A 24,256-nucleotide genomic window follows, 5' to 3' on the forward strand; every position below is an offset into this window, starting at 1 on the left:
TATAGATGTAAGGAAATCCTTCAAAAAGTGTCAGTTGTGTCCAAGTGAGTAGAATAACAAAAGGACATAAATTCTGGCAAATCAGGTGAAAAATGAGAGTCAGGCAGTCCAGAAAAAAAAAAAAGAATCAACTTTTTAAGGCATAAAATTGAATAATAACAATTCTCTCAAATACATTCAAAGATGAGAGGTATGTAGGGTTATAGATGTGTTTGATTTAACGAATACCATAGTAGATCTGTATTGGTATTCAGGATGAAGGAGGTTAATGTTTCTATCCTACAGCCCTTCTTTGTGTAGAATAAGTGAAAACAATTCTCTTGAGCTAAACTGTGAGTAGAAGAGATTTTAGGTAAACTGATGAACAAATAAGAATCTCTTATCCATTCACCTCTTATTCATTCAGGACCAGGGGAGTTTCAAGCAAATTTGAAGCTGCAGATTTTAGACAACTTGCAGTATTTCTGTTTCTTAAGATCATATTGGTACAGGTGACTGAAAAAACAGCAAGAGCAATACCAGTTTAAAAAGAGCTGGAAGAGAAAGCCAGGAAACTTTAGAGCAGTCACTGGTTTCAAGCTGCAATAAAGAATACACTATCCATGCAAATGGATAAATATGATAACGTGAAAGTGAGGTAAAGAAAATGAGAAGTCAAATTCAAAGTTAAAAACCATAAAGAAATGTACACAAGGGGCAAACCCCCCTGCCTATATGTAAGCAGTATTAAAGTTAATTGTTGTGACTCAAAAAAGAGACCATTGAAGGATCTGAAATACTGTCTGCATCTCAGTTGGAACATGAACTAGATAATGTTTCAAAAAAGGCTAAAAAAGATGGTCAAGGTATAGAACAGTTCTCACATGATAGGAGACAAAACACGGAGTCTTCAGACTGGAAAAGAGGTCATTGGGAAGGAAATATGCTATCTGTGCATTATGCTATGAAAGACATGGAAAAGTGAACAAGGAATGATCACTCATTCTTAATCAAAAGTTAGGGGGCAGCCAGCAAAGAGATCAGCTTGTAGGGTTTGACCAGGAATAAAGGAGGTACTTTTACTCCATGTAGTCTGTTATTAAATTGTGTTACTTCACACTTAGAGAGCTCCAGGAGGGTGCTTTTATGGAGGAAAAGTTCTTAAAGATCTGTTACACAGGAAGATGTAACAAACTCTCTTTCAGGAAGTTCCCAAAGTGAAGGTTTCCAGAAACAGGAATGTACTGCAGTGTTGTATCACCATGTCTTGCTCTATTTTGCATATTCCTTCTATAAGCATCTGCTCCTGCCCTTCCCAGGTAAAGGCCATTGTCCTGAGACCTTTAAGCTAAAGTAGGATTTGACCTTGGCTGACTGTTCTTGTGTTTCACCCTCTCAACCCTTGCTCTCACCACTACTTCTTTCATGTGTTATGTCTACAGCCCTGGTGCTGATCAGGCTCAGTATGACCAAGAAAACCTTTGGAAATTAGGCATGCCTATAGGGGCACCAGGCACAAACACGGTCCCTGAGGCTCTGAGGGTTCCTCACTCACTTCCTTTACATCTTTTCCCAGCTGCTGCCGCTCTGTTATCAGCAGCCCTGTGTGGAGGGAGCTGGTGGACAGGGGAGGGGACACACAATAGTTCTCATCCTGTCACCTATTCAGCATCAGGGACGTTTACCCATGAAACCTTCTTCTTCTCCAGTGCCATGCTGACAATATCCACTTCTCACCAGTGATCTTTTGGAATTTTTACATAATAGAAAACACAAGAAGTGCTGCCTAAATATCTGAAAGATCTGATATGGGCTAGCCAAACTTATTTAAGCTCCCACTTCTGTTATACCTGCCGACTTCCCCAGTTGTCTTTGGAGTTTGTCCCTTGTTCTGCACGTATGTGTGTTTTATTCCTTTCAATAATGTAGTTTTCAGTGCTTACAATTAATAATGAATTTTCCTGTGTATAAGCCAGATGTTGGACAATCCTGTTACAATATGGACTGCCAAGGGAATACTTACATGAGATATGCATTACTTAAAACAGCACTGGTATTTACACGCAGACAAATGGTTAAAATCATGCAGGAAATATTCTGGGTGCTCCCTTAAACACACTTTGGTCTGATTTTTCATTATTCTGAGGCACATGCTGAAGGAGAACCAGAATATTTTAAGTAGCTGAAGTTCCCTTCAGATGCAGAGGAAGATCCTGAGCTGAGGTAAATCAGCATAGGTCTATTGTAAGTGTTGCTATGTTCATGCCCAGCAGCTGAGAATTTGGCTGGATATTCTTAATTCCCTTAATAACTTTTTTTAAACTGTTGCATATTCGTAATTTTATACTCTGAGCTTAGCTCTTTTTCAGCTGGGTGACAACTGTACTTGCCTTGCTGACCTACAGATGAACTGTGAGGTTTGGCTAATGCCATGAATTATTAAGATAATATACTGTTAGGTGCTTCCATCTTTCAAATTCTGTCATAACTGTTGTACACCTTTTGCTCTCTGTGTCTTACCACTAATAATACTTTTGAAATAATTATCACAATGGTCTGTGTGAAAGACAGACAGGGTTCAGTTGCAGCATTTCTTATGTCATTTTGTGGAAACCACACATCAACAGTACCAAAATGATGGTACCACTGTGAAGTGAGCAATGGAAATATATTAAAGACAGTTAAGGATTTTCTTTTCTGTCTTTCTTGAGAAAATGAATGTGTAACACGAGGATATCCCTGACTACTTTCATACTGTCTGTATTTACTGTAAGTCTTTTTTTTTTTTTTCTTTATGTCCAGGACTTTAATTCAAGGAGATAAGAAAGCAGGATTTACTATTTTTTGGGCTGATGATGGTTTGGACACTGGACCAATACTTCTGCAGCGAGAATGTGATGTTGGCCAAAATGATACTGTGGATGACCTATACAACCGGTTTCTCTTCCCAGAAGGCATAAAGGCTATGGTAGGTTTAGCTGTACTAAATACCAGCTTTTTAAGAGGAAAAGAGTTTGAAAGCAAAGGAAATATAGACAAGATGGATACATTTGGAAAGAGGTTGTGGTGCTCAGCCAAATCCTAGACTTCATGGGAGCCGTGCAGCTGTGCAACAGCTGAGGATGTGACCTCGGAATATTTGTTGCTGACAGGAGGCAGAACATATTCTGTTTCCACAGATGGCGACAAGTTGAATTTGTTTGGAATGTGGCTCTTTCCATAGATTTCTTAAATGTTTTTACAAGATGAAATCTTTTAGAGTCTCAGAGAGAATAAAAAGTTAGGAGTGATGTTTTTTAAAAAAAGAGAAGGAAAGGAGTTGGTGTTTTAAACTCAGAGCCCTGGTGGATTGGCTTTGGATTTTGTATGCATGTCCTTCTTTGTATTTTTTTAAAGTGAATAAAAGAAAATGAAAAAAATACTCAGCATTGTTCATTAGAGATTTTTTTTTCTCTTTCCATTTAAATGCAGATAAATAACTTTTTGCATAACAAAAAAGGAAGAATTTGAAAGCAATCATACTGAGCCACATTTTTGTCCTCCAGAATTTTAGGCATCTGCTATAAGTTTTGTGACTAGATACTGCCATCAAATTTTGGAGGCTATTTCTTTTGTCAAAGAAGTTTAACCATGTATGTATGTTAATCAGGGCAGCATTGGTCCCTTAGATTTTGGAAATCCTAGGTTTAAAAAAACCCCAAACCAATTCACCTTGTGGCAGAAAGTCTTTTCCTGTCGTTCACAAGTATGACTGAGGAAAAAAAGATGAACCAAGCTAACATTAAATCTATTACTTTCTCACTTAGGTGGAAGCTGTACATCTAATTGCTGATGGTAAAGCCCCTCGTATACCTCAGCCTAAAGAGGGGGCCACATACGAAGGGATCCAGAAAAAGGAAAATGCAGAGGTACTGTTAAATAACATTTTTTTGTGTACAGCATTAGAAAAGTTATAAACTCAGATTACAAAAGTAGCAATATGAAGTTAACATGAATTTTAACTCAGTTGTTTCCCCACCGCTTTTTCCTGGGCTGACTCCAAGAATGCATGTAATGGAGCCCTAGGCTAAGTTGCTATTCCCTTTCAGCAGTTACATGTATTTAGAAACTTGGCGTCCTATTTGGGATCATACAGGTGTCTAGAAGCACAGTGGATTCTTAATGAGTTATCATACTTGTAAATAAAACAGAGTCAAGATACCTCTCGTTGTTTACCAACACGCCATATGAAAGTCTCTACCAGAAATAGATTTGATGTTAGGAAAAGCAAATGTTGGCACCTTTCCTGCTAGCACCAAGGAAAAAAACCAACATAGGTCATATAAACGAACAACAGTTAAAAAAAATATTTAAATATCCATAGAGAATTATTTTATCTAAGCACCCCCCTGCATTAGCTGATCTTCTTTGTGGTTGGGAAAGCAAGCACAAAATGATAGTGAATGCTGCCTGTAATACCTTCTTTTTCTTTTCTAGACCAGTGCAAAAGTTTTTTTTAAAAAAAAAAAAAAGTAAAAATTATTCCAACAATTTTGACCTGAATTATTGTAGATGATGCTTTTAATCACATTTCAATTTCTGACTTACCTTATGAACAAATAGCTTTGCATAAGGATATTTTTATTAATCCATAAAATATAATATAACATAAAATAGTATAACATAATATTTAAGGACCTTTCTTGGAGAGAACTGGCCTAATCTCCTTGGTGTAAAACTATTTGCATTGGCTTAAAACTTGATTCTACATATTCTTTGTGTTTAGTCTAAGAAGGATGCTGAATACCTGAGTTTTGTTATTTAATAGCTATTCTGATACTTTAATTCATTTTGGCAGATTTGGTCACAATTCTGAAAAGATGAATCAATACATTTTCACTGATGCTTCATATTAAATGTACATAGCATTCTTAAAACATTATTTCCTTTTTCCTCAAAGTTTTGCAGGAATTGCAGGTTGTAGTAACAATTCCATTTATGGAACAATTTATAAAGGGACAGTACATGAATAGAAAGTATTTTAATAGAAGTTTGTAGATTTATGAAAGAACTTAGGATCCAAGAAATAAATAGATCATTTTGAGTAGAAGGTGATACCCCAGACATACTCTTATTTATATTCATAGTATGCTTATTAAATTTGTTAATCAGAGTATTAATTATTTAAGAATGAATACTTAGTAGTAAGAGTTATATTTTCATTGTATTAGTGTGAGAAGGAGAATCTATGAAAAGATATAGACCACAGTGAGCATAGAAGTGCTAAGAGCATCCCATTTAGTAGGTCTTTGATGATTAGCCATCTGGAGATCACTGATCTTCCTTTATTAGACCAGACCCTTTCTGCGTTCTTAAATACATGAATGGCTGAAAGAGAAGGAGGGGAAATTTGTAATTCTTATATAGGAAAGCATTACTAACTTGATTTATACCTAAACAGAGAAGAAATAGCTGGCATGTCTTGATTTCCTAGATCTCCTGGGACCAACCTGCAGCAGCTTTGCACAACTGGATTCGAGGACATGATAAAGTGCCTGGAGCATGGACAACAATAGATGGCCAGGTATGCTCTGAAAACCAGAAGAATATTATTCTTTTCTGCAACCTCTTTTTGACCCTTTTATATTACAAAATTAAAAGTGTCTGCATACAACTGAATACAAATGAGAGTTACATTGAAGTAGCTTGAATTTGATGACCATATATTTTGTATATACCTAGAACAGAATGTTCTAAATAAAATCTACAGAACACAGTAGTTAAAAATTTTTTAATCATGGATTCATTTAATTTGAAGAAAGATAAGAACAATATCTGAAAAAAAAAATGGGGCATGATACAAAGGTAAGAAGAGTAAAACCAGACTGTGCCAGTCATTCTGGGAAGCAGACATGCATTATGGTATAATGCAACCTATGCTGTACAGGGGGCAACATCACAGTATTGACAATACAGTGAAACACTGTGAACTACTGATGTAACAGGGGATTTTATTTTAAGGACATCTGGGCCTAGGTCATTTGCAGAAATAAATCTATCTCATTTTATCCAAAACCAACTACTTTCAGTGTATTAAGGATACTGTATATTTGATCCACATTGTACTTACATGAAGTATTTTAAAAAAATCACATTATCTTTCCTGGCTGTGATGTCCAGATTTTGTTACTTAACTATTAGTCATCTGCTGGTAGGCTGCTCCAAAATCCTGGTTCTGCTCTAATGTCCAGGAACTGTTGCTGATTTAAGAGGCCAGAAAGAACAGAAGAGCCCAAGAGAGAGGCAGTGTTCAGCACGGCCAGTCTGGGAGCAGAGCTGGACTCCACCAATCACAGTCAGGCTTCTGCTAGTCTCAGTCTGGGCATGCACTGATAAAAGCTGCTTCCCTTCCTGCTCTGGTTCCAGCATGCACTTTGTTACAGCTAAGCAGCTTTGCAGGTTTGGGCACCTTGAGAAATGTCACATGTTCTGGTTTGTAAAGATCTAGAAATATTGTTGTAACATGTTTTCCGTGTGTAGGTACTTTTATTTGTATTATATTAAAGGTTCAAAACAGTGTTATATAATTGTTAAAATTTTAGAGCATGTTTAGAATCTGTGCCTTTTTAATTACATACATGACATTTATTTTTAGGTGGTTACATTTTACGGGTCATCATTATTTGATGCTTCAGTGCCTGCTGGACAAGAGCTGGCAATAAAAGGTGCTTCAAGACCTGGACTTGTAACCAAGAATGGTCTAGTCGTTTTTGGAAATGATGGGAAGATGGTAAGTGCTCAGTCTGGCAAACATAAGCATGGATGGCATAACTTTAGCAGGAAGTGCAAGTAGTGTGGACTTGTCAGGCTACACAAATCCAGCTGCTAATGACAGACTGGAGTTTGGAGTTTATCACTTGGACTTTATCAATCTCTTACCATCCTATAGAGAAAACATTCATGTTTTGCTTCACACTCAATCCACATTCATTTCCAATATGGAGTAAAATGTACTAATACCAGGAGAGAATCTGAAAATCAAGTAGGTGTGGCTTGTGCTAAGTTGCCTGCATCATATCAACTTTCCTTCAAGCTATTTATTTTACTGTTCCAATAACCATATTAATGCCTAAAAACTCTTCACATAAGTATTTACCCAGGCAATTTAAAATCATATCCTCTCATTTCTCAGGTACTAGTGAGAAATCTGCAGTTTGAAGATGGAAAAATGATCCCTGCATCTAAATACTTCTCTGCTGATGAAACAACTGCCCTGGAACTTACAGAGGAGGAGAAAAAGATGGCAGAAGATATTAGGGTAATTCAATAAACTGCTTTTGTAGGGTATTACTTCAGACAAAAGTGTTGCATACTTATTATTGGCAAGGCATATCTTTTATTTAGTCGTGCAAATTGTTTTTGGATAAAATGTACTCATATGGGGGTTAATGTTTAGCTATTGATATTAATTCAAGTGAAATTGGGATTTCACTAGAGTACTTGTATGTCACTTTACAAGGTTTCCTTTCAGATACAAGTGATACAAAGACAGTGATTGGGGCATCAGTTATGGTAAATATCTGTGAATGATGAAGGTGGGAGTGAGGAAAAAGAAATGGACCTTTGCCTCACAGCAGTGAGTTTTTCAACACTGATAGACTTGGATAGTTCTGGAATCCTTTCTTCACTGTGGTGTTAATCACTAGGATGTGCTCAGAGTGGTCCTGTTTGACAAGTTCCAAGGGGTCTTAGAACAGCAATCTGAAAGCAAAAAGCACAAGTTTTCTCATTGTACCTGTGTGCACTGTCTCTTTTACCACAACCACACTCAAGAGGCTATCTGGCAGAGGGTTGGGACAGCTGGAGCCAAAAGCTCTCATAGCCAGAGAGGCACTTTTCTGCTCTCTCTTGAAATCCATCCCTCTGTAGTAAATGTCAGGAGCTTAGCTGAAAGCCACATTTGTCACTAAAGTTTTGTGCCAGAGCAGATGAGTCACAGATGTCCTCCCTTTTGCTAACTCTGCTGCAGGTTTATTAACTTTTGGCACAGGTCAGGCAGCTTGATGCACTAGTATTTTAAACTGCTGCTTCAAGATTACCCTGAACCTGTTTGGCAGCAACCTAAATGCTGCCTGGAGCTATTGACTGACTGAAAAAATAGCAAAAAGAAATATAAACTCCTCAGTTCATGACACTACCTGCTAACTCTGAAACCCAATTATAATTAATTGAAAAACTACATTGACAGTTATTTAACTATTCATTTTGCTGTCTCACACATGCAGCTTAAACCACTTATAAGCTCTGCCCAGGGGCCTGAAATGCCATCAATCCAGTCACAAAGTGCTCCAGGCTGTCCTTGCCTCTGTGGACAACATATTCCATAATGCAATGGGAAGTTGTTATTTGGAGAATAAAAGTCTTTTAAAAATGGACCTGAAAATTGTAGCATTGTACCATTCAGGTTTCTTGCCTGATAAGGTAAAATTATCATGGACAAAATAATAAATTTTAATCAGCTAATTATGCTGAAAAATTTATTGTCTAACACCAGGTCTCTAGACTGTTCTAGACCCTTGTAAAATAATTTTGTGTTTTAGAAATCTTTGAAATAATATATGCTGTAGGCACAGATACCATGGAAAATACAGTTTTCTGTACAGTTAAATACTTCTTGCAATTAGAGGATTATTGATTATTGCCTCTGTTATTTTTATGTATTATTAGGCTATTTGGAAGGGAATTTTAACCAATGTTGCTGCAATTGAGAATTCGACAGACTTCTTCAAATCTGGAGCATCCTCTATGCATGTTGTCAGGTAAAAAATATTCAAAATAACAAAATGTTGAAGCCAAAGTTGATGAAAATGAAGTTGTCACTGTGCTTTTAAATCAGGGTTGATCAAGCAGTGTTTAAAAAAATAATCCCACTATGTTTTCCAATACTCTTAACTATTCACTTTCCTACCTTTGAAAACATGGTACAGTTCCTCTCCCAAAATTAGGAGATATTGATGTAATCCTGCTCTTTCTACTGAAGGAAAATTCCTGTTGACTTCACATCAGCCACATGGTGGGGCACAGTGATGCTCAAACTTATCTGCATGTAGAGACAGGTATCTCAGGACCAGGGGACTGATAGGAGATCCTAAGAAAGATCTCCTCAGAGGGAAAGAGGAGCCTTTCATAGAGAGACTTGAGCCCCTGCTTACAAGTGCATTGAGTTCTTCATGGTTTGGGTCACCTCATTTCCCTTCTGTTTGCAGCTCAGATATTCCAGGCCATAATATAAAACCAGCATTTCAGTTTTTTTTAAACAAACTGGTTACCATGCTTATTACTTACCAATCTCAATGTCCTCCATATATTGGTAGAGTAGTCTCAAATACTGTTTTCCAATAGTATATCAATAGCTTCTATCTGTCATTTATTTCCAAAAGTTTACCTAAGAGCATTCCAGAACTGACATTTTCTTTTCCATAGCACCCCCAGTTAAACTAACAGGTTTCATTAAAATGCAACAACTTCTTTGCCTTTATTGTCAGAGAAACATACACACATACTCACATGTATAAAAACTGGTGCCCAGTTTTGATCCCTTTCAACCTTCTAATGATTTGATTATCTGAAAAATTGTTTGATTTGTAATTTGTAAATTTATTCTTTCTTCAAAATCTTTAGAATGCTAGAAGAGATCAAACAGAAATATAGTGGACTTCAACTACAGAATGAAGATGTGTATATGGCCACTAAATTTGCAGATTTTATTCAAATGACTGTCAGAAAATTCAGAGGAGAAGACAAAGAGGAAGAGTTAGTAATTGATTATGTAAGACCTTTTATTTTCCATTTATTGCTTAGTCTTTCTTGGGCCTTAGGGAAGGGTAGACAATGAATTTTATTAGACTGCTTGATGCTGTAGGGAAGCAAACAAATATTTGGTTATATAAACTTTTATATGTTTGCATTTTGGAATGGAAGTGAATATGTAATGTCACTTACAGCATTCCAGAATCCAGGAGATCAAGAACACACAGTAGAGTAGCTCACACCTGGGCACATATTCCTACCTCCCCTGCACTGTCCTACCAGTATGTTTCAGTCAGAATGGTTCTTGACCCTCTGCTTTTCAGGGGTACAGTGCCAGATTTTTCTCCTAAGAATCTGTTTGAAAAATCTACGTGAAAGGAGGATTCCATGTTTTTTTAAGTCATTAAGCAAATCAGGTTTTCTTGAATCTGAGAATTATGCATTTGATTCAACTACACTAAGACTGGTCTTAACCAGGGTTTAGTATTGGTTTGAACATAGAGATCCAGTGGTAAAAAAATGCAGAAATCTGCTTAACTGGCTCAGAGTATGGTCATTAGCATTGAGGGAAAATGGTTTCCATTACATTTTACTTCTAACAGCCACATATAAATGCTCAAATGCATCTGGATATTGGCTGCAGATATCAAAAGCTTGTTAAGCTACATTAGAATATTAGTTATGAAAAAATAAAATTAATTTGTTGTTTCTTTCACTCAGGTTTCAAAAAATATTAACAACATGACTGTGAATATGCCATATCAGTGTTTCATAAATGGGCAATTTATAAATGCTGATGATGGAAAAACATATGACACTGTAAATCCAGCAGATGGATCAGTAAGTAATTTCTAAATATGAACATTACCAGTTTATTTCAACTTTTTTGCCTATTAAAAAATCTAAACCATTACCTGAATTTTGCTTTTTAAAACTATACAGTACATATTAAACAACCTCTAGAAATAATTTTAAGTTTCAATTTATTTCACAGCTTGTGTATTCCACACTTTTTCCATTTCAGACAAGCTGCAAAGCAAAAATAGCCTACTTCCACTTCAATTATTACATCAATTTCCATACCTAGCTATATGTTTTACCTTGCTTTCATTCTTGTTTAAACTTTGCTGAAGTTTAGTTGCTAAGGAAGTGCTTCTTTTAGAATCATAGAATCAGAGAATAGATTGGTTTGGAAAAGACCTCCAAGATCATCAAGTCCAACCCCAATATTTAGGATATTGAATATATATATCCTGTCAGTAATCAACTTCATTTTTTTTTACCTTTTTTACAAATCTGATGTCAGATTGACATTAAAATGTCCCATTAAATTCCCAGTAAGAAAAATAACTTTTCAGTAGGAAAATAGATACAGTTGCACTTCAGTCCTGAACTACCGAATCGTGGATGAGCAACTCATAACTATGAAATATAAATAAGAGAAGAGATTCTGATGCCTATGTAATTGTCATTTAACTCTAGAGTAAATAAATTCTGCTAAAATCAATGACACAAATTTCTCTATCATCAGAATTCAGACTCTGATACTTTTCCTGAAACTTATAATAGAATGGAATAAAAGTCGCAACAATTCTGTATTAGAATTTACAATGTGTGTATTTATGGAACACAGTCATCATAAAATACTGTGTGTTTATGGTGGTTTATGGTAACAGAAGCTCCATTCCTTAGACACGGAAAATGTGGGAGTTGTTTTAGGATGTTTAGATATTAGATCATAACACCACATAGAAAGATTTTCAGCTTTTGTAGTATCACATTAGTTTTACATAAGGAAAGAGAGGGTGAAATCCAATGGGACAATGAATCTTGCTTTGATGAAGAAGAAAAATCTAGGAATCTGAGTCCCTGCAGTGTCCTCCAAATTCTCCCACCTTACTTGTGTCTGAACTTTTTGCAGCCTGATTTACCCATGACAGCTGCATGGCTGAGGGTATTAGGTATTTGCTTATACCCAGTCAAGAAGTTTAGGAGGAAGGAGTTACAATCTTAATGCCAACGTTTCATTTTGAGCTAACACAATGCTACCTTTGGACAGATAATAGCCAGTGTATCTTCTGCTTCACTGGCTGATGTTGACAAGGCAGTGGCAGCAGCAAAGGAGGCATTTGAAAATGGTGAATGGGGAAGAATGAATGCAAGGGAAAGAGGGCAACTCATGTACAGGTATGTAAAGGACAGCTTGTGTTTGTTTCATTTCCTCAAATCTTGTTGGTTGGTTTCTCTGAAGAATTGTTGTGTACATTTTCTGAATATGATGGATATTCATAATCCCACTGTCAGAGGATCCAGACTGGCCATCTTTTCATCCCCTGATTTACTCCACCCTCAGGTCTTAGCTGGCCAGTATTCCTTGTGGCAGAGAAGAATTTTGTGTTGTCTCACTGCCACCATTCTTTCATAGTTATTTATGAGTGGAAATGAATTTGAGGAAAATATATTTTAAATACTTGATACCCCTAATACCCATAATTTTATCTATATGGGTTTTGTTGCAAGGATTGAAAATTCCCTTGTAAAGTCCACACCCTTCTGTAGAAATAAAGCTAAGTTTTAAAAGACAGAGCCTACCTGGGTTAGGTAGGCAGAGGTTTTACCTTGCTAAGCTTGCCTGCATCTGTACTCCATCGTTGCAAACGAACAACTACATTGCCATTAATTTTGAAATAGACTCTAACTGATGCTAGATTTTTCTTGGATCATATTCCAGTGTACTTCTCATCTGGCTAAAGACCCACTCTAGAAAAAGTGTTAAGATCTGTAGTGGAAGAATTGTCCTGTGCAGAAATTCTCTAAGCTGAATCCAACATTTATCTGAGACACCTCTCTCTTTTGTATTTATTTCACTGTGTCTAGAGGATGCCTGGTTCTCATTTTGGCTGTATTATTATTGGTTCAGAAGATAAGCTAAATGAATGGTATTTTAATGGTGGGTTTTGGTGGAAAAATGGTCATGCTGTCTGTATATTGTGAGAGTGATACTGGAGGCAGCTAATAAAAGCCCAGTTATTATAGATTCTCCATACACAGCATGATGCCTCTGGTGCCTGACAGCAAGCACCGGGAGAACACTGTCTTGCAGACTTCAGATGACTAGAAGCTTTATAGCTACCCTATAAAGAAAACCTCTTTTGTGGAGCTATATGAAGAGCTTTCCTTGCTTTTTCAGTTCTAGAACATGTAAATGAATGAGTAGACACGAGTAAAGAAGCAGATTGCTACTGTCTGCCCCAAGGAGCTCATGAAGGAGTAGATCCTGTGTATCAAACAAATTCCTTTTGCAGGGTGTAGTTTGCAGATTCATCAACATTACTGTTGGACCTCCTGGCCAAGTAAACTGTGCTGAGGAGACTGCATGTTTATCTGTAGAGAAAAGAAGGAATTTTTTTCGCCTTCAAAAAAATACAATCTCCAGTAGCGTGCCCATACACACTGCTATGCCAAGCCTTTATTGTGCTGTGCCAGTAGGCTTGCCCTGGGCAAAGGAATACACAGGAGAGGAAGGATCAGTGACACAGTTGGCAGCTGCAAGATGGTGGCAGGCTGTGCATTCAGATAGCAAGGCAAAAACAACACTCTGGCAGTTTGACTGGGTGCAGGGATGGGTCACTGCTCTCTGCATAACGTCTGTGAGGATTTGGAAATTAAAGATCCCTCTGATTCAGAGGTTTGGAACAGGCAACTAGAAGATGATCCTGTTCCCATAAGGGTTCAGCCTAGCAAGGCAGGAAGGAGTAGGGAATGCATTCCATGTCTTCTGACCTCTAGCAGCTAAGGAAGAGGAGCACAGGGAAATGTGATGCTGCACTTGAGAAAACATATTCAGGCAAGTGAATATGTTTTGCTTAGTGTATGCAGCAGATCATTTGTTATCACATTAATAGAGCTGTAGGACTTTTTACTTTGTTGAATGCTTTGGATGCAAATTCCCCTCCCCTCTTTTACCATGTCCTTGTGAACCAAGTAGATATAATCAAAAATAAAAAAGTATCAAAAAATGCCACATTCTACAAGACATTGCAGGCATCTTAGCAAAAGAGAATGAAAGCAAAGCCAGAAATTCTACTTGGCTTATAAAGTGTGTGACCAGGTTGTGGAAAAAGGCCTGCAGGACTCTTTTAAAAAGAGTTGAGTAGTAATCACAACAGAAAATGGGCAAGTCAGAACTGAACATTAAATACACCTGGTCACTTACATTTTTCACAAGTGTGCACATATTCAAAGCATGCACAAACTTGTGTTTAATTTCTATTAGGAATGTGGAGTGCTTGAGAGCCCAAGTTAACTCTGCCCTGAAGAGTAACTTTTAAGGTCTCAGAGCTACCACTCAGTGTTTTACGCTTTCAAGATTTGCAAACGTAACTATGTTGGGTATATGGAAAATGCAGCTCCCCTACACAGCATAGGTTATCCCTGGATTAAATTCTTCACTTGGGTGACTGATTCTCTAGGATAGCTATAGCAGAGTATTTATGTTGCAAACCGTTCCCCGGACAAATAAAGGCTCTTTCTGGACCGCCTTAATTCAAATAAGGGTCTTTTTCTCTGACCTCTGTTCAAACTAGAGATTTTGAGTGCTGAACCAAAGAGAAGGTTTGTACCATTAAAGCTTGTAGCTCTGCTACGTCATCTTAAGAAATCATTAATAGGAGATATCCACTTGAAATGGAACCTTCTCCTTTGTCCCTGCCATGCCATATCCATTCTTTTACACAATGCTGCCAATGCCCTGACCTGTAGCTGGGTCTGCAAGATACAGTTAAAACAGGTATTAAAGAGCATTTTTCCACATCTCTGCAAATGCTTTACATGGGCAGAATTTGCATAATGGAAAAATAGGTTTCACTCCCAGTTTTGAATTCTCTTTATGGGATCTCAAATGCACTTTTTTAGCTCTTAAAATCACATGGGAGCATTGATTATATGTCTGCATACCAAACCACAGAAGGAAGCTTAAGAAAAACATTGATGCATGTGAAAGAATGTGAATGTGAAGGAATGAGTGTGAAAATTCATCGATGCGCACAGACCTGATCAAGGGACCAATAAAATAACAGTAGTGCCTCATAAGTATAGGTATCAGTCTGTGCAGATGCATTTTTGAGACAATCTGATAGTTATTATCAACTCAGTAGTATTTACCACAGTCCTACTTGCACCTCACTGTGTTATTTCATAAATCTAACAGATGGAGAACTTGAAGCCCAAGGAGACCATTGAGAGATTTTCAAATGTACCAAGGCACGGAAAATTCAATTTGTATTACAGCTTAGGAGCTTTGTCTTTGGACACATGGATGCCTTTGAAGCTTCTAACATTTAAATATTTTAGTCCAAGTTCAAACAATACAAAACAGCATAATGAAGTTAGGTTTCTCAAATCTTAAGCAAGAATCCTGACTGTTCCTCCTTGGTACTTTTGATTACTCAACATTCCTTTTTATTGTGCATTTGCTTTCTGACTTACTGGTCTTACTTTCTATAACTGGCTCCTTATAGTACAACAGAAAAAAAATCTAATTATGATTTTATTTACAAAACCATAATTGAACAATCAGGTAAGTTTACACTGTTCGTGTTTTCATTCAGTGTCTACTACAGCCAATGTGAAGACATTTGCACACTAATGGGCAGTTATTCAGTCCCTTACTGATGTTAAGAAGCAGTTGCTCCAGTGCTTCACCTCCAAATTCAGTGGGAATGGTATTTTAATTATGCTTCTTTGCCATATCCAACAGAAATTTAGGTTGTCAGTTGTTAGATGCCATTTCTCTTTGATGTGGATTTTTAACATTTTTATTAGACTTGCAGACCTGATGGAAGAACATCAAGAAGAGTTAGCAACAATAGAGTCTCTTGACTCAGGAGCTGTCTACACTTTAGCTTTGAAGACTCATATTGGAATGTCTGTGCAAACATTCAGATACTTCGCTGGATGGTGTGACAAAATTCAGGCAAGTGAATGTGTGAAGGAAGTAGTCAATGGCAGTACTTCTCTACGCTTCTTTTTTGTTGTTGTTCTTCTGAAACAGTGCAAAAAAACAGTAAAAGGAAAAAGTAATCGAGGAATCAAAAACTAAACCATAATTAGAATTTTACCTAGAATGGGTCTCCCTGTCAATACAAAAAGGTAATCCACCTCCAGTTGGAGAATATGGATTTAGAATGTGATTTTAAAGATCTAAGAAATCAGCTAAAGTGTCACAGTACATATGCATGCTTAGTTAGCACTTGATTATTCGTGGGACAGAATATCATTGTGCTTATCATGCAGGTAAGTGCAGAGACTCATGTGCTATGCTACAGTCTGACCAAGGCTTGATGGCACAATATGTGGCTCAGGTTCAAGAGCATTTCCCCAAGTATCTTTTAAGATCCACAATCAAGAACTTAATCCAGCTCTTTTTTGTCCATCAGACCCTCACTTTATGTTCTTTGATACTATTGTTATCTGTGCTTTTATTTCATTCAGGAGCTGATTACAATATCCACAGTAGGCAATCATACAGTAGAAGAATCCCCACCCCTTTCCCTGGTCCAAAAATGCTTGTGGTTTTGCAGCCTACTCTGTAGCTTTCCAAAACAAACTTACATGGCAAATCTACTTGAATAGAACTTATTAAACAGTATGAAGATTTGTTCCTCCTCTGTCTTTTAGGGTGCTACAATTCCAATTAATCAGGCCAGGCCAAACCATAACCTAACATTCACCAAGAAAGAGCCATTAGGGTAAGTATCACTTTTTTCTTCATGGTGACAGCCTTGATATGCAGAAAAGCCATTGAAAAGCTGCCATCAAGTAGTAATCTTTCCCTGTTTTTTCCCTGTTTTAAGTGTCTGTGCAATTATTATCCCCTGGAATTACCCACTGATGATGCTTGCATGGAAGAGCGCAGCATGCTTGGCTGCAGGCAACACGCTCGTACTCAAGCCAGCTCAGGTAAAAGCAAAAAGGAATATACAGATGGCCCAGGTGCCCCTGTTCAGGAAAAATAATTCAGGCAATCTAGCAGATTTCACCCATAGATTGATCCATCATATGTACCCATGGGTTGACTGTGTCATATGTTTTAAAGTGCCTGTATAATAATACAAATTGCCACGATGATACAAGGTACTGATTGTCTCCAATTCTGCTCTGGCGCTCCTCTCATTTTCAAGAATGAATTATTTTCCACAAGAAGCCATCACTTTTAATTTGTCAATACTGTAAGAAGGGGAATATTGTATCAAAACTAAGACGTATCGAATGTAAAAGCTATCATCATGCATTTAATTAAAATAGGAGACCTAATCCAAATGTTTCTACTTAGGTCACACCTCTGACTTCCTTGAAGTTTGCAGAACTCTCAGCTAAAGCTGGATTTCCTAAGGGCGTTATAAATATTCTGCCTGGTTCAGGTAAAACATCAACTAATCATTTTTCTGGGGAGAGAAGGTCATGCTAAAACTGGTGAACTAGGACTTTACCTATTACATAAGCACATGTATCTCCACAGATAATAGACTTGCACCTATGTCATACAGTGATTTCACATATTTTCAGAAGAGAATAGGAAAAATTTATATGTCAACTGGCTCTAGTTGTTGGTAAGAGCTCTCAGCCTATACCCTTTGCAAATTCACACAAATAGCATGAACAGTCTGGAAAAGAATATGTTACAGAGACACGTTTCACTTGATTGTAAAACTTAATTTTTCTCCTAATCTTATCATCACTTGGATTTAAATGTGACTCTGAGACTTAGAGCGAGTTGATAAGATGCATATTGATCACTATAGGTAAGTCACAGTCCATACTGTGTTACCTGATGTCACCATTTTCCTCTTTCCCCCAAGGAAGAAAAGCAACAGAGCAACTGTATGGGTCAGGCTTCATTACAAATCAGATAATTCCACATACAGTGGAATACTGGAAAATTCTTTAGTCTAAACAGACGGGGGAATTTGAAGGCACGGATGCGATCCAAGTTAACTAATATGAAATATTTCGTAGTGATATGAAAAAAGCTGTAAATATAAATAAGGATATCTTTTTGTACTTGATTGACATATTGTTAGCTCCTTTTGCATTACAATGCTGCTGCTGGAGTAGTAAAAATTGCCTGTATACTGTCCTGTTACACTGTTTTCCTCACCCTGATAGGTGGCTTAGTGGGACAGCACCTGTCTGAACATCCAGATGTTCGCAAAGTTGGATTCACTGGTTCAACACCAACTGGTAAACAGATCATGAAGAGGTACTTTCAGCAAAAGATTAATAAATAAACACTGCTTAATCTAGTTGTGAAGTATCTTATTAGCTATATTGTGCATGCAGCAGTAATGAAAAAGCATAACTGCATATGGTTGTTTACTGCTATGTAGAATTCTACTAAGTCACTACTGGAAAATAGAGGTTTATACATTTTCACTAGTTATGATTCGAAGGAAATAATAAGATATTAAAAATTTGGTTTCTATGATTATTTTTGGTTTTTTACAGTGCAGCTGCTAATCTGAAGAAAGTTTCTCTTGAACTTGGTGGTAAATCACCATTGATCATATTCAGCGACTGTGAACTTGACAGAGCTGTAAAAATGGTAATGTTGCTTCAAAGTAAAATATATTCAAAGCTTTTGTGATGCATCCTCACAGTACTGCAATATTCTTCTTGACTTGCCAGAAAACCTACCAGGGAGCCCTTGCATGAAAAAACGTGCAATCTCATAGAAAACAGTTTCAGATTCTTTTTCTCCAGGATGTTTCTTTATGCCAGCACAATTAAACTGTCCATGCTGCACCAAAAAGGCAGGGATCAGTACTACAAGAAATATACTTTAGAAAAGACAACAAAACAAAGAATTGAGCTCCCTGTTGGCATATAGTTCTTCATACATCATCAGCCATAATAATTCACCTTCCCAACCAGCCATAATGTTTAAAGTTCAGAAATAAGATGGGCAAATGAGAAATTGAGTGGATTTAGGGAGCTTATTTCCTGCTCAGGTAATCTGATTCATCAAAATGACATTGGATGCAGTTTGATCACTGAGAAGTAAACAAAGTTCTTCCACACTGTTCTTATCCAAAGTGCTATTTCTGTGAATTCTCTAAACCAGCATAAGTAGGTACTGCTACCAGGAAGAAACTTATACACTTTCACCATTTTTGGAGTGTCTTTTGGCAGGACAAGAGTCTGAGTGACTACACAATGAAGTATACATGGAAAATAATAAAAGCTGGAACTTTGCAGTCAGTGCACTGCTTGGCCCCACCACTGTTCTCACCTGTACAAGTGAATGGGTAATGCAGAGCCTGGCCTATTCCTGGCATTGCTGGCTTTAAATGATTGTGAGTCAATGCTTTTTTACCACACACTCGACACTAATGTGTGATTCTGGTTATACCTACCAATGCCAGGACCCTAGGCCTTTCCAACTGCCAGAAAACAACTTTTTAGGGATTTTATTTGTCCTGCTCTTACTTCCCCCACCTCCCTAAGCCCCTGGAAAATCAATGGCAGGTATCAGTTCTTGGTAAATAAAAAGGAACAAACTACATGGGATCTGAATCCACACTCTTGAAATAGGAGATTCTCTGCAGATTAGAGTTAGGCCATGTTCACCCAGTTCCATGTGGATTTTGACACAAGCAGTATTGCTCAGTGGATTAGCACAGTTTTATATTTAGTGGTCATGCTGCCAGCCCTCTTCTGTGTGATGCTGCAGCCAATGTTTCTGTGGAAGGCTGCTGGAAATGGACGGAGCACTGCTCAGGGGTCCATCCTGAGCTATGTGTCTCCACAGAAGCGTGTTTCCCAGTTATGAGATCAGTCTGAGGGTAACAAACACTGAATGGAACCCAAGGGAACAGAATGAAAGGAAGACTGAACAAAAGGATGCAAATAAATATTAATTTTTTTTCCCCAAACAGGGTATGGGAGCAGTATATTTCAACAAAGGAGAAAACTGCATTGCAGCTGGCAGGTTGTTTGTGGAAGAATCAATCCATGATGAGTTTGTTAGTAAAGTGGTAAGATATTCAAGGACTAAAGTTTAAGTAATGTTTTACTGTGACAGAAAGATCCACTAGTTTTATAGACACTTATGTTTCTTATTTTCAGTTTATTAATTTCTTGTTATTGCTTATGATAGGCAATGCTGCTTCTCAGGAACTTCTTACAGGGTTAAGAGGAAGCATTGAAGGGAGATATTTTCATCAGTAATGCACGAATAAGTGACATTTAAATAGATACTGTACCTTTAGTGATAGTTCGTATTTTACTAGGAAACTAAGATTAAAAATAATTACTGAACTTAGGTCAATGGGATTGAAGAAGGCTGCTGTGAAGTTTAAAAAAAAAGCATATTGGAAGTATAGATAGAATAATACAAAGGTCACTACTAAAAATCCAATAGTCACCACACTGTACCATTGGAGAATTCATTTATTTTGCTCAAGAACAGGAAACCACTGTCATAACTCTTTAGCACTGGTAAAAGCTAACATTTTACATGCCTGTCTTGATAGCAGAAGAGAATATATACATGAGCACTGCATGAAAAACTTTCAGAATTAATTAGAGATTAGAAACAAAAGACAAAGCCTCATTTTAAAAAGGGAAGAACATTACATCTTCAAAGAATCCAGTCCTTTCTTAGAGCTTATCTTCATAGCACAAAAAAATGCAGCATCACAAATCTCTGGTCACTGTAACAAGTATTTGCTATGTTATGTAACTTCATTTTAATCGGGTAACTCATAGGTTGAAGAAATAAAAAAGATGAAAATTGGTGACCCACTTGACAGATCTACAGATCATGGTCCACAAAATCACAAGGCACATTTGGAAAAGCTGCTGCAATATTGTGAAACTGGAGTTAAAGAAGGAGCCACTCTTGTGTACGGAGGAAGACAAGTATGTAGACCAGGTAAAATACTTTTCAGAGGTATTTGGAACGTTTACACTTTATGCAAAAGCCATCACAATTGCCTCAGCTGCACTATGTGAAGTTGTAATATCGTGGGAATAGTACCAGGTGAGCTTATGATACCACAGGGCTTTAAAGTCTCACATTATGAGAAGCTGTGCAACTGAAGTGTAAGTTATGACATTGAATCAGAGTCTAGTCTGTATGGGTATGTTTTGCTTATTTATTCCTGTTAAGGCTTTCCTAGCAACACCCTTGAACTGTCAAGAGCCATAAGTATAATCATATTCCTTTAGATCACACTAACACTAAAGCTGACTGAGGAAACTACTAGCAGAGGTATTATTATCAAAATCTTTTTTTGCTATATAAACAACATGCACACCAAGCTCAGTGGGCAGACACAAAACCAACGTTTTCTCATGGACATCTGTCCTTCATTAATAATGAAGAAAAAACATTTACATCAGAGTTTCAAAACATAATGATTGCGTCCCTAAATAAAATGAAAGTAGAGACTTGTAACTATAGGAAATCTGTGTAACAAAACTAAATGGGAAATCTTAGGGAAGGGAAGGGAATTTATATAAAATCTCTGAAGCTGATTTTATACACTCAGAGAAGAATACAATCACTCACCAAGACATGGGATTGCTCGTGTATAACACCAGGACAGTTCTTAACTGACAATGATGAGCTAGCTTTTGGACAAGTCTTCACACCCTTCAGAAATGAACAGTCATTATGAGGCAGTCCTTTGCCTCAGGCATGTATTTCTCTTTTTGGAATATACAGATCCTTATGGCTACAGTGGCCTCTGCAACATGCTGTAACCTTATCTTCCTGCTGTCAGAGTACAGGGGCTTCTCCTGTGGAGTCACCTGGCCTGTGACATGCAGACCCTCTGGCCTGGCAGGGAACAGCATGTGTTGTCACTGATCAATACAGGCCAGTCTTTTACCCTTTTTACTGGCGTTTCTCTGGTGCTCATACACATGCATTTCCATTCCTACTTCATTCATATCTATTTTCTGTTTCAAGTTGTAACTTATTTATGACCTCAAAGTATGGCAAAGAGATGGCCTGGACAATAGGATACCATTAAGCACTTTTACCATGCTCAAACAATGTTCTATCCTCTATTTAGGTTTCTTCATGGAACCCACTGTATTCACAGATGTTGAAGACCATATGTATATTGCCCAGGAAGAGTCCTTTGGTCCTGTGATGGTTATTTCTAAATTTAAAAATGGGTATGTTCTCCTCTTGTCACTGTTAGAAACTTCATTTTCCTATTTCCCCCCTAAGTGAAGAAGTGATAGCATATTCAGTATTTTGTTAAATCTTGTTAGACCAATCTGAATACCTAGATCCTCTTCCAGCTAAATTCTGAGAAAATACATTTTTTTAGTAGGGGGTATCCTGCTCCATATCAATATAGACCTAATGCTGTTGGCAGCGTGTGACAGGATAGAATGCAACCCTAAGTGCCAGTTCTTAAACAAGACTTAGTTTTCAGGGAAATGTTTTATTGAAGTTGATGTGGTAATTGCAACAGCTTGATTAAATTACAAAATGTGTATTTTTCCCGGTGGAATTGCTGATTTTTTCTGTCACAAAAGACCACGAAGTGTTGTTGTGCATTGTGTAGCACTGGCATGTTACTGTTGCAAATGAAAATTCCTCTGTATGTTTTGTAAACTGCCAGTTTTAATATCTTTCATTCCAGATCATAAGAATTATTTTACACACAGATGAGATTGAAACCCTACATAGAAACTTCATATAAGTATTTCCACCAGGTTTCATTTTCTGCACTTTGATAACGCAGTTAAGAACGAGCCACATAGATAACCCTTCACATCCATAAATTATGTACAATGCTAAGGAACTGTATTGAATTTTCTAAAGTTTTAAACTGTTATGGATTTTTGAAGCTATATGGAGATGACATGCAAATAGAAAAGAAGTACTCTGGAAATGGCCTGAAAAGTTGTGTCTTGATAGAAGGCATAATAATAAATGCTGACTTGCAGCATTTATTCTCCATTACCTTGTAAAGCTGGCCAAAAATTTAGCAAACTGATTCATCATCTGCTGCCAAGCTCTGTTTTACAAGTATTTTTGTATTGCTTTAATCCCCAAGTTGTACAGTAGCTGAGCAAAGGTGGCATGCATACAGCAACATTTCCTGTGGCATTTCTCAGTGTAGATATTAACCATTGAAACATAAGGCCAAAAGCTTCACAAGTTTGAAGCAATGGTGTGAATTTCCATGGATCTGTCAGATTGACACACCGATCCGTCCTTAACAAGTTGTCTTTAAAAAGGCTCCTTGGAGAAGGCAGGCCATGAGAAAAGGTGCTTCAGTCACACTGAAGGTGGAAGGTGGCTAACACTTGTTTACTTTACCTAGATGCAATTAGATAATTTCTTTCTCCCACAGGGATGTCAATGGAGTATTGCGACGGGCAAATGCCACAGAATATGGCTTAGCTTCAGGAGTTTTCACAAAAGACATAAGCAAAGCTCTCTATGTCAGTGAAAAGCTAGAAGCTGGAACAGTTTTTATTAACACATATAACAAAACTGATGTGGCAGCACCATTTGGTGGATTTAAGCTGTCTGGCTTTGGGAAAGATTTAGGTAAGTTCTCTCCCTCTCTTGTTTCTCATCTGAGAGTCCTAATCAATGAACAAAACATTTTACCTGTGTACAGGGTATCCAGTAAAACGTGAGCTATGGATGCACTTCCTGCAATTCCTCCAATTACAGTAATCTAGTTTCTCTCCCTTCCTTCAATATTCACACCTCAATACCTCCCATTCAGCTCTTCCTGTACATTTACTAAATAATGCTATAGCACACAGAATATTCCCCCTCCAACTGCTCTCAGAGCAGTCAAATTGCAACTTGTCCAGAACTGCCTACAGGCTGCAAAATGCTGTCAAGTAACAAAGATACTGGCCAAAATCTTTTTTCCCCTCAGAAAGAACACTAATTTAGGTTTCTCCTGTAAACTTTAAAGAGCATGGGAAACTTTTTTATGCCTTAAAATGTCACCAAAATTTGGCAACAGCCACAGAGAAAGATGCATTAAAAATATTTTCTTTACAAAACGAGTTTTTAAAAAAATTGAAGTCTACCCTGTCACAGAAACTTTACAAGTCTGGACAGATCAATCCTCAGGACAAGGAAAAAAAGGAAAACCAAATTTCACTAACACAACAGATTTTTGCCTTTGGAATATCCAAAGCCATTTCCTGAAACTGAGTGATGGTAACAGGGGAAAAAAAAAGATTACTGATTTTTACACAGCTTCTCTACACCTATAAACTTTAACACAGGCAAAGCAAAGTTCATAAATTCATCTATGAGCCCTCAGTGGCCATCTAAAGACTGCTGCTGCTCCAGTCCCACCCGGGGGGCTGCTTGTTAAATTCCAGCTCTTTTTTCTTTCCAGCTCTTTTTTCTTTCCACATCTGTTGGGTTTGACCTCTTCTTGTCAAAACAGTTCTGTAAATCTCAGTGGGAAGGTAATTAGTTCCCATTGTT

The 24,256-nt window shown here is 37.4% G+C and overlaps 1 protein-coding gene across 1 annotated transcript in view; it reads left to right on the forward strand.

Moving 5' to 3' along the window:
- The window catches only part of ALDH1L2 (aldehyde dehydrogenase 1 family member L2), a 36,668-nt gene that overhangs the window by 10,910 nt on the left and 1,502 nt on the right, over nt 1-24,256 (forward strand). The window contains exons 3-22 of the mRNA XM_017804594.1: nt 184-190; nt 2,782-2,947; nt 3,786-3,887; nt 5,453-5,542; nt 6,614-6,748; nt 7,151-7,276; nt 8,686-8,777; nt 9,640-9,787; nt 10,489-10,608; nt 11,828-11,955; nt 15,592-15,742; nt 16,447-16,517; nt 16,623-16,728; nt 17,102-17,189; nt 17,935-18,028; nt 18,274-18,370; nt 19,704-19,802; nt 20,536-20,701; nt 21,849-21,954; nt 23,148-23,347. Of these exons, the coding sequence (XP_017660083.1) occupies nt 184-190; nt 2,782-2,947; nt 3,786-3,887; nt 5,453-5,542; nt 6,614-6,748; nt 7,151-7,276; nt 8,686-8,777; nt 9,640-9,787; nt 10,489-10,608; nt 11,828-11,955; nt 15,592-15,742; nt 16,447-16,517; nt 16,623-16,728; nt 17,102-17,189; nt 17,935-18,028; nt 18,274-18,370; nt 19,704-19,802; nt 20,536-20,701; nt 21,849-21,954; nt 23,148-23,347 (2,292 nt within the window). The remainder of the gene's footprint in view (nt 1-183; nt 191-2,781; nt 2,948-3,785; nt 3,888-5,452; nt 5,543-6,613; nt 6,749-7,150; nt 7,277-8,685; nt 8,778-9,639; nt 9,788-10,488; nt 10,609-11,827; nt 11,956-15,591; nt 15,743-16,446; nt 16,518-16,622; nt 16,729-17,101; nt 17,190-17,934; nt 18,029-18,273; nt 18,371-19,703; nt 19,803-20,535; nt 20,702-21,848; nt 21,955-23,147; nt 23,348-24,256) is intronic.

Source organism: Lepidothrix coronata, unplaced genomic scaffold (genome assembly GCF_001604755.1).
Source record: "Lepidothrix coronata isolate B3197 unplaced genomic scaffold, Lepidothrix_coronata-1.0 Scaffold10, whole genome shotgun sequence".
NCBI lineage: Eukaryota > Metazoa > Chordata > Aves > Passeriformes > Pipridae > Lepidothrix > Lepidothrix coronata.